This window comes from Sus scrofa, chromosome 17 (genome assembly GCF_054392235.1).
Source record: "Sus scrofa isolate SSC_HxYL_T2T_F1_AM1 chromosome 17, Sscrofa_HxYL_maternal_Yorkshire_Landrace_v2.0, whole genome shotgun sequence".
NCBI classification, from domain to species: Eukaryota; Metazoa; Chordata; class Mammalia; order Artiodactyla; family Suidae; genus Sus; species Sus scrofa.
In genome coordinates, this window is record NC_139399.1 from 21,972,284 (window position 1) to 21,985,623 (window position 13,340).

General features: G+C 40.1%; 1 protein-coding gene across 3 annotated transcripts in view; it reads left to right on the forward strand.

Annotated features, from left to right (window-relative positions):
* The first annotated feature begins 97 nt into the window (after positions 1-97).
* The window catches only part of MCM8 (minichromosome maintenance 8 homologous recombination repair factor), a 46,949-nt gene continuing 33,706 nt past the window's right edge, over positions 98-13,340 (forward strand). Inside the window, exons 1-7 of one of the 3 annotated variants that reach the window (XM_085004447.1) lie at positions 98-261; positions 5,337-5,486; positions 5,774-5,857; positions 8,240-8,322; positions 8,729-8,878; positions 11,178-11,281; positions 11,938-12,136. In XM_085004447.1, coding sequence (XP_084860573.1) covers positions 5,342-5,486; positions 5,774-5,857; positions 8,240-8,322; positions 8,729-8,878; positions 11,178-11,281; positions 11,938-12,136 — 765 coding nt within the window. In that variant the 5' untranslated portion in view covers positions 98-261; positions 5,337-5,341. The remainder of the gene's footprint in view (positions 262-5,336; positions 5,487-5,773; positions 5,858-8,239; positions 8,323-8,728; positions 8,879-11,177; positions 11,282-11,937; positions 12,137-13,340) is intronic. The other 2 variants (XM_085004448.1, XM_085004449.1) reach the window with 2 other exon arrangements.

Below are 13,340 nucleotides of genomic sequence, written 5' to 3' on the forward strand. Positions count from 1 at the left end.
CGGGAGCCTCACAGCTTCCGTCTGGCCGATCTCCTTGATTGGCTGCCCTCCATCTCGCCCCTCCGGTCGCGCCGCAGCTACGGGCGGAAGTTGCGTCACAGAAGCGCCAAAAAAGAACTTAGAAGACTGGAGTTAGGTTTCAGACCCTGTTGTGGCTGCCTGAAGTAGACCTATTCGGCGACCCACTGCAGCCTCAGTGGAGAAGCCGAGGTCCCCGAGCAGCTTTGACGTACAATCCTTGGCCCCTCCCGGGGACGTCAGGTAAGCTGAGGGCGAAGAGTCTGCGGGACTTGGGCAGAGTCATCTGAGGAGCTCGGACCGTGGAGTCTCCTCCGCTCCGCCGAGCTTCCCCCAGCTAGGAAGGGAGAGCCAACCCATCCACGAACTAAGAGAGCTCTGTGACCTGTCATCCTTTGCAAGTAAAAACTTAGTCTGAGAAGACTTAAATGAAGCGAGGTATTTGACCAAGCATAGCAGCTCGACGGGCGGGTCCTTGCCTCTTTCTCCAGTCCTACTCCTTAGTAGTTATTCCCACTGTATTACCTCCTTTGAGAAAGATAGGGGACATAGCGTTGTCGAAGGAGAGCTTCAGCCTGGGAATGTGGATAGGAAATTTGAGCTTCGTTCTGTCACCAGTTGATCAGTTAATTTTTTTAATTTTATTTCATTTTTTTATTACTCAAATGAATTTATCACATCTGTAGCTTATAATGATCATAACAGTCTGATTTCACAGGATTTCCATCGCACAGCCCAAGCACATAGTTAATTTTTTTTTTTTTTGCTTCAGTTTCTTGACGTACGATGTGGTCTACATGATTATCAAAGCCATGTTAGTGCCTTAAGATCGTGAACTTGTTTAGTTATTAACGTATTAATTAAATCTTTTTAAATAGAGCTGCGGGAGTTCCCATTGTGGCGCAGCGGAAACGAATCCGACTAGGAACCAAGAGGTTGAGGGTTCGATCCCCGGCCTCGCTCAGTGAGCGTTGCCGTGAGCTGTGGTGTAGGTCACAGACGCGGCTCAGAACTGGCGTTGCTGTGGCGTAGGCTGGCAGCTACAGCTCCAATTAGACCTGTAGCCTGGGAACCTCCATATGCTGTGGATGCAGCTCTAAAAAAAAGGCAAAAGACAAAAATATAAAAATAAGTAAATAAATATAGATGCAGATACGCTGCCTGGTAATGAATTGCGTTAGAGTATGGGTATATTTTTATACATTTTAACCCTTGGGAATGAACTATTGAATTTATAGTTTATTATTGTTTATAGCTGATTAAAATATTATTTATAATGTTTATAAGGTATTAGTTTCAGGTAAACAACATAGTGACCTAATATTTTATGTATTATGTTCCATTCAAAGTTATTATAAGGAGTTCCCATCGTGGCGCAGTGGTTAACGAATCCGACTAGGAACCATGAGGTTGCGGGTTCGGTCCCTGCCCTTGCTCAGTGGGTTAACGATCTGGCGTTGCGATCTGGCGTTGCCGTGAGCTGTGGTGTAGGTTGCAGAAGCGGCTCGGATCCCGCGTTGCTGTGGCTCTGGCGTAGGCTGGCGGCCACAGCTCTGATTAGACCCCTAGCCTGGGAACCTCCATATGCCGAAGGAGCTGCCCAAGAAATAGCAAAAAGACAAAAAAAAAAAAAAACAAAGTTATTATAACATATTGGCCGTTTTTCCTGTAATGTACATTACATCCTGTTAACATCCTTTAACTTAGTTTATAACTGGCAGTTTATACCCCTTAATACTTTTTACCTATTTTGCCCCTCCCCTCACCCCTCTTCCCACTGAACCACTAGTTCTCTGTATCTGTGAGTCTGTTTCGTATTAGCAGAGTATTATTATTATTATATTGTAATATTAATATTATTATTCATTTTTTCGTTGGGTTTTTTTAGATTCCACATATAAGTGAAGATATATAGTATCTATCTCTGCTTTACTTCACTAAACATAAAATGCTCCGGATCTGCCTATGTTACACATGACAATTTCTTTTTTTTTCTTTCTTCTTTCTTCTTTTTTTTTTTTTTTGGTCTTTTTAGGGCCTCACCGAGACATATAGAAATTCCCAGGCTAAAGGGTTGAATTGGAGCCGCAGCTGCCAGCTTACACCACAGCAATGCCAGATCTGAGCCATGTCTGCAACCTACACCACAGCCCACGGCAATGCCAGATCCTTTAACCCACTAAGCGAGGCCAGGGATCAAGCCCACATCCTCTTGGATACTAGTGGGATTTGTTACCACTGAGCCACAACAGGAACTTTGAGAATTTCATTGTTTTTAATGACTAATGTTCCTTGTGTGTGGCGGGTGTGTGTGTGTGTGTGTGTGTGTACATACATCTTTTTTTCACCCATGGACACTTAGGTTGCTCCATATTTTCGCTATTGTGAATATGCTGTCATGATCATTGGGGTGCATGTATCTTTTCTAATTAGCATTTGTTTTCTTTGGATAAATACCCAGGAGTGGAGTTGTTGGATCATATAGTAGTTCTGTTTTTAGTTTTTTGAGGAAGTTTCATACTGTTTTCCATAGTGGCTGCATCAATTAATATTCCCACCAACACTGTACTATGGTTCCCTTTTCTTCACATACTCCCCAACATTTATTATTTGTTGTGTTTTTGACAATGGCCATTCTGACAGGTGTAAGGTGACAGTGTGGTTTTGATTTGCATTTTCCTGATGCTTAGTGATGTGAGCATCTTTTCCTGTGCCTATTGGCCATCTATGTCTCTTTGGAAAAATGTCTGTTCAGGTCCTCTTCACATTTTTTAATTGGATTGTTGGTCTAGTTTTATTATATTGTGTTGTATGGGTAAACTATTTTCTTAAATAGATTTTAATTTTAAGAATAGTTTTAGGTTTACAAAAAATTGGACAGAAAGTACAGAGAGTCCTTATTTAAATTCTCTTCCCTTTTCCCATCCCTAGTTCTCCTATTATTAGCATCCTGCATTAGTGTGATACATTTGTTGCAATTGATGGGCCAAAATTGATAGGTTATTATTGAAATCCATAGTTTATTTTAGGATTCACTCTTTTTGTTGTATAGTTTCATGGGTTTTGACAAATGCTTGATTTCATATATCCACCATTATGGTATTATACAGAATGGTTTCACTGATTTATACTCTACTTATATGAATTATTTTAAAACTGTTAAAAGATTTATTTATTTAGCTGTGCCCATGGCACACAGAAGTTCCTGGGCCAGGGATCAAACCCAAGCCACAGCAGTGACAATGTTGGGTCCTAACTAGTCTTTTTTTTTTTTTTTTTTTTTTTGGCTTTTTAGGGCTGCAGGTACAGCATGTGGAAGTTCCCAGGCTAGGGGTCAAATTGGAGCTATAGCGCCAGCCTATGCCACAGCATAGCAACACAGGATCCGAACCATGTTCTTGACCTACACCACAGGTCACGACAATGCTGGATCCTTAACTCACTGAGCAAGGCCAGGGATTGAACCTGCATCCCCATGATCCTAGTCAGATTCATTTCCGCTGAGCCATGATGGGAACTCCCAAAACTCATTTATAAAGGTCATTTATATTTTGATATATTGCTACTGAATCAGCAATTATCCTTATGGATCTGAGTTTAATAAAAATGAGTATCTCAGAGTTCTTGTTGTGGCTCAACAGGTTACCCATCTGTCTAATATCTATGAGGATGTGGGTTCGATCCCGGGCCTCACTCAGAGGCTTAAGGATCCAGTGTTGTTCTGAGCTGTGTAGGTCACAGACCCGGCTCAGATCCCACTGTTGCTGTGGCTGTTGTGTAGGCTGGCATCTGTGGCTCCGATTGGACCCCTAGCCCTGGAATTTCCATATGCCTCAGGTTTAGCCCTAAAAAGAATACTTCACTATGTACAAAGTAGAAAAAAGTGGGAAGGAATAATTAGCCAAAATTAATAGTAAAATATTAACAAATATGAATATACTTTCAGGAAAACTTTATTGTATTTCAACAAATTTATGTAAACATTCCAGACAACTCATCTAATCAGTATTGGCTTAGAAATGGCCTTGTTCCTTTTTTTATATATACAGTTGTAAATCTTCTCAAAAATTAACTTCTTTCCTGTTTTGGCCCGTACGGGGAAAAAAAGAAAGATTGAAACATGTAGGTACCCTGTTCCATGATAAATCCCATGATAAAAATAAGAAAAGGTAGTTCCCGTCGTGGCGCAGTGGTTGATGAATCCGACTGGGAACCATGAGGTTGCGGGTTCGGTCCCTGCCCTTGCTCAGTGGGTTAACGATCCGGCATTGCAGTGGGCTGGGCTGGTGGCTACAGCTCCGATTCGACCCCTAGCCTGGGAATCTCCATATGCCACAGGAGCGGACCAAGAAATAGCAAAAAGACAATAAATAAATAAAAATAAGAAAAGGTGGGGAGTTCCCGTCGTGACTCAGTGGTTAACGAATCCGACTAGGAACCATGAGGTTGTGAGTTCAATCCCTGGCCTCGCTCAGTGGTTTGGGAATCCAGCATTGCCGTGAGCTGTGGTGTAGGTTGCAGACTCGGCTTGGATCCCGCATTGCTGTGGCTGTGGCGTGGTGTAGGCCGGTGACTGCAGCTCCGATTAGACCCCTAGCCTGGGAACCTCCATATGCCACAGGAGCAGCCCTAGAAATGGCAAAAAGACAAAAAAAAAAAAAAAAAAAATAAGAAAAGGTGTAAGCATTCAGTATACTTGGTTAAACATCTGTGGTGTACCTTAAAAAGAGATGAGGATCAGAAGAGTAACTGTAGAGTATTTGGGTTTTGTACCATGTTGTGCAACACTGCAAGCCTATCTGCGAGTCTTAAACTAGAATATATATTACTTTTTGTTTATTTACTATGTTAATACTCTTTTCTTTTTTGTCTTTTTGTCTTTTTAGGGCCACACCCTTGGCATATGGAGGTTCCCAGGCTAGGGGTTGAATTGGACCTGTAGCTGCCAGCCTATACCACGGCCACAGGAGCTTGGGGTCTGAACCACATCTGCGACCAATAGCACAGCTCACAGCAACGCTGGATCCGTAACCCACTGAGCAAGGCCAGGGATCAAACCTGTGTCCTCATGGGCACTAGTTGGGTTTGTTAACCACTGAGCCACGACAGGAACCCCTGTTAATACTTTTAGGAGCACTGTTTCCCTTATAGTTTGTTTGTTTTTTATTTTATTGACATATAGTTGATTTACAATGTTCTGTTAGTTTCATATCCTTTTCCATTATGGTGTATCACAGGATATTAAATATAGTTCCCTGTGCTTGTTGTTTATTTCCTCTATTGTTTTGATGAGGACTTTCTTAATCTCTCTCTTTTAGAAGACATGAATGGAGCATATAGAGGCAGAGGATTTGGACGAGGAAGGTTTCAAAGCTGGAAAAGAGGAAGAGGTGGTGGGAGCTTCTCAGGAAAATGGAGAGAACGAGAGCATAGGCTTAACCTGAATAAAGCCACAGGAAAGCATCCTGGTAGGGGAGGCCAATATTCAGGCTTTTTTCCTTCATGAAGGAATCTGTTCATGCCTGTCATGAAAAGCAGTTAAACTCAAATTTCAGTCTGTGTTTTATTTGACATTACCCTTTAAGGTAGTATTTGAATGTTAATACCCAAAATTCTTACCGAAACTTGTAACTTAGATATTCTGCTGTTAACATGTTATGTCCTCATTGTTAAAGGAAAAAGCAAATTGGGAGAAAAAGTTTGCTCTGTTTCTGTTAACCTTGAATTATGGTTTTTTGTGTGTTTGTTTTTTCAGAGAAAACCCCACAGTCTTTGCTACTACAATCAACATTGGATCAATTCATACCATATAAAGGCTGGAAGTTTTATTTTTCTGAAGGTAGGTAGGGTTAAACATGCAGAAAGTACCATAAGTCTTATTTTCTTTTTTTGTTTGTTTTTTTGTTTGTTTGTTTGTCTTTTTGCTATTTCTTTGGACTGCTCCCATGGCATATGGAGGTTCCCAGGCTAGGGGTCGAATCGGAGCTGTAGCCCCCAGCCTAAGCCAGAGCCACAGCAATGTGGGATCCGAGCCGCGTCTGCAACCTACACCACAGCTCACGGCAACGCCAGATCGTTAACCCACTGAGCAAGGGCAGGGACCGAACCTGCAACCTCATGGTTCCTAGTCAGATTTGTTAACCACTGCGCCACGACGGGAACTCCAAGTCTTATTTTCTTAACTGGTCTTTGGATGCTATATCTCATATTACAATAATTCATTTGGCTTACATATGTGTGTATCTGTCTCCCCCTTCTTTAGTCTTAGTTTACCCAACAAATCAAATTATTTTTCTGTTTTAAGATCATTATTTTTCATTTTTGTATCAGTCAGAAAAAAACCAGAGTAGATATTTCAAAAGGGGGATTTAATACAGAGAATTGGATGTACAGATAGAAGACGAAAAGATCAAAAAGGGAACATTGAGGTAAGGCCCCAGACAATAACTTTAACTTTGAAAAGCAGCAACCACCCTTATGACTGATGGAACAAAAGGTAAGTATTTCTAAGGTTACCAGAACCTAGAAATTCAAAGGAGGTTTGAATTCTTAGTTGTGGCTTTGACTTTTGAGAGGCACCCTACAAAGCTGTGCTTGGCTCTCTGAAGGGTATCCTTCAGAGCTATGCTCAGACCACTGAGGCAAGTTAAAGCTGAGTATTGCTGGTAATTCTGGTAGGAGGTTGGCATGGTTGGTGCCTGGAGTTGCAGGCTAGAACTGGACCTATCCTCCGTAGCTGGAGAGATGCTAAAAAGGATTGAAAACAAAAATAAACTAATTAGCTTCCTCCCTCCCTTCTTTCCTATCTCTAAAGTGCCTCCAATTGACAGAACCTAACAGGATTCTGGGAAATGCAGTGTTCAGATCTTGATCATAGAATCACTGAGGAGAAAATAGAAAGGTTGACCTAGAACCGAGACAACCATCAACAGTTTGTGTAGAAACACAGTTAAAGATCTCCTTTTTATAATCCAGAATACCAGTTAAAATTATACATCTGTCTCTGTGGGTTTGAAGAATCGTCTTTTCTATTCTCTGATAGTATCATGTCCTTATTATATGTCTTTTGAGAGGTGGCATTTATGTTTATATATATCTGTGCTTTTTCCCTAATAGATTGTGCATTGCTTAAGCCCAAGGATCTTGCCCCATACCAGGAACTCAGTATTCATTTTGCGAATGAATAAAGTGCTTACAAATGTTTTCTATATTGAGAGTCTGTTTTTTCCTATTACTTAGATATGTTTCATGGTTGATGTGTCTTTTGTTGCTTTAGGATGTTGGTTTAGCCACCAGCACCTGCACTATTTCCCTGACATTTAGCTCAGAACATTAGAAGTAGTCTTTGGACTAGTCCTAAAGATGGAACTCACAAAGCACCTTTGACCAGTTGTATTTCCAGACTGATTCATTGTACCGTTGCTGTGTGAGAGACCAGTTTGAAAATGTTATGGGAGTTCCCATCGTGGCGCAGTGGTTAACGAATCCGACTAGGAACCATGAGGTTGCGGGTTCGGTCCCTGCCCTTGCTCAGTGGGTTAACGATCCGGCATTGCCGTGAGCTGTGGTGTAGGTTGCAGACGCGGCTCGGATCCTGCGTTGCTGTGGCTCTGGCATAGGCCGGTGGCTACAGCTCTGATTCAACCCCTAGCCTGGGAACCTCCATATGCCGCGGGAGCGGCCCAAGAAATAGCAACAACAACAAAAAGACAAAAGACAAAAAAAAAAAAAAAAAAAAAGAAAAGAAAATGTTATGGAACTTTACATTGCGGAAGATAACTGTACAATTTTGGAACCAGAGTCAAGAGGTGGTCTGCTGCCCCTGATCTCAGGAAGGGATTTGACAAGTGGCTCTTTGGACTAGTAGAATTTTCTGTGCAAAGGCATTGTCTTTAGCACTGTTAAAGAAAATAGTTTAATGTGTCAAGCTTTGTCTTCATTATGAAAGCTGTGTGAACTAATAAGTACTATTAGGTTCACAGCTTCAGTGTAAAGATTTTCAGATATCGGGGCTTTTAGGAAGAGATACTTCCTGTCTTCATTTCAGATTGTACAGACCTAAGCATGCCTTAGAATCTTGTGTATACATTGTATACCATTTCTTATCTAAATGTAATCAGAATGCAAAGCAATTGGATAAGTCATTTACTGTGTGTGTGGTATTTTGTCTCATGAAAAATATATGTAATGATTATTAATGCTGATGCCATTTTTGAATTAGTTTACAGTGACAGCTCTCCTTTTATTGAGAAGATTCAAACATTTGAAAATTTTTTCACAAAGCGTATTGATTTATATGATAAGGTAAGATTCCTGTACCACAAAGCTATTAGTCCACCTTTATATGTCATCTTATTGAGCGGTATATTCGAGGTGCTAATAATTGTGATGACAGACACTGGGCTGCTTTGGTCCAGCTCCCAGCTTGCCACGTTAGCAGTGTGGACTTTGGCAAGTTACTTACTTTGTGCCTCAATTTTCTCATCTATCATTAGAGGATAATGGTATCACTAGTACCTACTACAAAGGGTTGTTAAAGCCATAAATGAGTTGATGTATTTTAATATTAAAACTGTGCGTAGTACAAAACTTGTAGTACTTATCGCCTTAGTAATAATATATGCTTTCTCAAAGTTTATAATTGAATGCTCAGGCATGATAATTGACTCTGAAAAAGCAATCATTGTTTTTATACCTTAATATTTTATAGGATGAAATAGAAAGAAAGGGAAGTATTTTGGTGGATTTTAAAGAATTGACAGAGGATGATGAAGTAGCTAAATTGATACCGAATGTAGCAAATGAATTAAGGGATACACCTGAGAAAACCCTGGCTTGCATGGGTCTGGCAATACATCAGGTAAATATTTATTTTTGTGAGACTTGACAGAATTTTAAAGGAAGATTTTATGTAACAGTCCCATCTCTAAAAGATTTCTTAGTTTTTATCAACAGAACTTGGCTAAAACTGAAAGGTTGCAATGCTGTCCTAAAACTCTCTGTATAGCAGCTTACCCAAATATAACATTTACTTCTCATTTATTTAAATTAGTTTAATCTTATCAAAGATTGTATAGAAATTAAGCCTCGTTTTCAAGGAGGCATGTAATCTCACAGGAAAGATAAGGCTTGATGGTGTTACTAGTTATGAACTTGGAACAAAAAGTTTAATCCCAGATTTAGGCTTTGCAGCATAGGGCAAGTCACTTAATCTCCCTAAGTGTCCCCATGTGTAGATCAAAAATTTAACAGTATTTGCTTTGCCTGCCTGAGTTTTTCTCAGAGTTAGATGACACAACATATGTGAAAGCATTTTTTAGGCAGGCAACTAGATAAATGATTCAAGGTAAAATGTGGTAAATCTTAGGACAGGCACAGAGAAGTGCCAGCTGCATTCAGAGATGAAAACCTTCAACTTTTGGGGAGGAATGGGGAAAATGCAGAGGAAGTCTACAGACACGGTCGGTTGTATGATGAGTCTTAAAGGGGGTACTGAAGACTGGGTATAGAGCAGAGGAGGTGAGCAACAGTTTATTACCAAGATGTGCACACTGCTAGTGACCCAAGACTGGGAACCTTGGCTGTTTTCTTCAGACTCCCCTTGCTCATTAGTTCTCATTATCTAAGTTACCATATCCTTTCACTTCTGTTGCTTAAATGTCTCTTAAATCCACCACTTTTCCATCCTTACAGTTTCTATCTTAAGTCTTCATTATCTTTCCTTAATTGTTGCCATACATGGTAAAACATGATTTGTCCTTGGAAACTGGTGACTCTTTCCTGCCAAATGATATCCAAGCCCTTTGTGTGTCACTGAAAGCCTTCCATAACCTAGTTCACCTTCTCCTCACTCTCCTTCATTCACTACCATCCAGCTAAACTGCACTTCCTCCAGGATTCTCTGGATCCTGCACCTCTTAGACATGCTATCCATTGGGCATAGAATGCCCCTTGCCTCACACATCCAAATGTCTTGTCACTCTGTGAAAGCTTTCTTATGACCCCTTTTCAAAGCTCACATGGGTTTTTTTGTCTGGTAATTTTTACAGTAACAATTATAGCTGTATGTAAACTTCGCATCTCAGTTTCTCAGACTGGCGGCATACTGCTTTGTACACAAGTAGATGTTAAATATTTATTTTAACTTAATGTCAAATGCCAAGGAAGTTAAGTATTGGTTATTTCAAAAGTCATCTTTATTTTCTTTATCTTAATCAGTGTATATGGAAAAGGAGAAGATATTTTTTCATCAGAATCCTTCTAGAATGTAATAGCTTTTCCCAAAGCTGTAACATTTTATTTAGTGCATATAGGACTATTTTGAAGAAGTCCTATAAAAACCTTTAATTTTGGATTTAATTGAAACAGAAAGCAGACAGCAATGCTGAAATTTTCCAGCCCAGGGATGGCAAAATCCCAGGGAAAATATAATCCACTCTAAAATAAGTAATCATAATTAAATATCAAATAGCAGAAATTTTAAAGGGCAATTAGAGTGCTGTTAATATTCTATTCTGGGCAGTTCCCTTTGTGGCTCAGCAGTTAAGAACCCAACTAGGATCCATGAGGATGCAGGTTCAATCCCTGGCCTTGCTCGGTAGGTTGGGGATCCGGCATTGCCTTGAGCTATGGTGTAGGTCACAGACACAGCTCGGATCCCGTGTTGTTGTTAACTGTGGTGTAGGCCGGTGGCTGCAGCACCAGTTTGACCCCTAGCTGGGAAACCTCCATATGCCACGGATATGGCCCTAAAAAGCAAAAAAAAATTCTTTTTTTTTTTTTTTTTTTTTTTTTGTCTTTTTGCCATTTCTTGGGCCGCTCCCGCGGCATATGGAGTTTCCCAGGCTAGGGGTCTAATCGGAGTTGTAGCCGCCAGCCTACGCCAGAGCCACAGCAACGCGGGATCCGAGCCGCGTCTGCAACCTACACCACAGCTCACGGCAACGCCGGATCGTTAACCCACTGAGCAAGGGCAGGGATCGAACCCGCAACCTCATGGTTCCTAGTCGGATTCATTAACCACTGCGCCACGACGGGAACTCCAAAAAAAAAAAAAATCTATTCTGAATTGTTTATAACTTCATATTCCTTATAAAAGAGTCCTATTTCAAGAGGATATTTTGTTTTCAAACTTTTAAGTAAATGTCCGTTTTGTCTAGGTATTAACTAAGGACCTTGAAAGGCATGCAGCTGAGTTACAAGCCCAAGAAGGATTGTCTAGAAATGGGGAAACAATGGTAAATGTGCCACACATTCATGCAAGGTGAGGAAATTGCTGGTGTTAAAGTAGTTAGAATCAGGCATTGAAGACTATTTAAGAATGAGAACTTCATAAAGCTAGAGAAAACAGTAACGTCATCACACCCAAGTGAACCCACTGAATTTGAAGTGATCATGATAGAAATAAACCTTTTCTGCCCAAAGAAGTTGATTTGTCAACCTGTAAGTGGTGCAATTAAAATTTGTTAAAATTATTACATTTCTATTAAGCACAGAGAATAAATGGAATTTTGTTTTTTGAATTCACCTTTATTACAAGATTTTAAATTTCTCAATAGAAGAGATGAATAAGGTAATCATCAGGGTTTGGTTTTTTCCCCCCAGAGTTTAGGAAAAAAGACTTTTTCTAACATTTCTTGAGAAAAGAAGTTAGAAACTCAAAAGTTACTGAATCTGAGATTTTCCTCGTGGCATTATTTTTTCCTTTTTCCCTAGAGAATAGCCAGTGGAGCAAGAAGAATAGGGAACGTTTAGTTTTTTTAAACGATATAATACTTAGAATATTCCCAATAAATATGAGGGTGAAATGGTTTGAGAATTCCATAGTTGCTCCTAAAAGGAACTTGTGTAATACGGATATCCTCAGCTCTCTGTTCATGGTAAATTCATAGATAAATATATTCCTGTTTTTGTTCTTAGGGTATACAACTATGAACCCTTGACACACCTCAAGAATGTTCGAGCAAACTACTATGGAAAATACATTTCTCTTAGAGGGACGGTTGTTCGTGTCAGTAATATAAAGCCTCTTTGTACCAAGATGGCTTTTCTTTGTGCTACATGTGGAGAAATACAGAGTTTTTCTCTTCCAGATGGAAAATATAATCTGCCCACAAAGGTATCTTGTTCTTTAATTACTCCTCCTCTTGGTAAAGAAGGCAAGTCAATTTACAGAAAATATTTCCCAGTGTTTCTAAATACAGAGCTGATTTCTTTATTTTCAGTTTTTGAATTTTGAATTACCTCAGAGTATAGAAAATTTAAAAATGAAATGCCTCTACTCATCACTCAGAATTTACATTTTGCCAGATTCAGATATATTTTGAAAGATAGAAAGCATCGCTGGTACAATTTGTATCTCTTTTTTACCCCTTGCTTGTACTGTTTCCCGAGACGATCATTATCCTGAAGTTAATGTGTAGTCTTTCCATTCATATATTTATATTTTGACTTAATAGGTACACATATTGTTTTCTTTCCTTTATTCTGCTCTTTGAAAGTGATGTGTTCTTTTTTTCTTTAGCTTTTTTTTTCAACTGTAGATTTTAAAACTGTAGAAAAGTATAGAGAATAATGTAACTAATATCAGTATACCACCATTATGAGTTGGCAATATTTAACAAAAAATACTAAGTATTGTAAAGTTAAGAGTATCTTTCGGGAGTTTCTGTTGTGGCGCAGTGAAAACAAATCTGACTAGTATCCATGAGGATGCAGGTTTGATCCCTGGCCTTGCTCAGTGGGTTAAGGATCCAGCATTGCTGTGAGCTGTGGTGTAGGTCGCACACATGGCTTGGATCCCATATTGCTGTGTCTGTGACTTAGGCCAGCAACTACAGCTCCAATTTGACCCCTCGCCTGGGAACTTCCATATGCCACAGGTGAGGCCCTAAAAAGAAAAAGAAAAAAAAAAGTCTGTAAGTGTCCATATGCCACAGGTGAGGCCCTAAAAAGACAAAGAAAAAAAAAAAGTCTGTGAGTTCCCATTATGGTGCAGTGGAAACGAATCCGAGTAGGAAGCATGTGGTTGCAGGTTCAATCCCTGGCATTGCTCAATGGGTTAAGGATCTGGCATTGCCGTGAGCTGTGGTATAGGTTGCAGACGCAGCTTGGATCCCGAGTTGCTGTGGCAGTGGGGTAGGCCAGCAGCTGTAGCTCCAATTTGACCCCTAGCCTGGGAACCTCCATATGCTGCAGGTGCAGCCCTAAAAAGCAAAAAGAAAAGTCTCTTTCTTTCCCTCCTCGGTTCCATTAACTTTGCTTCATCCCTAGAGAGAGGTAGCCACTATTCTGAAACCAGCATGTGTTCTTCAAGTCTACAT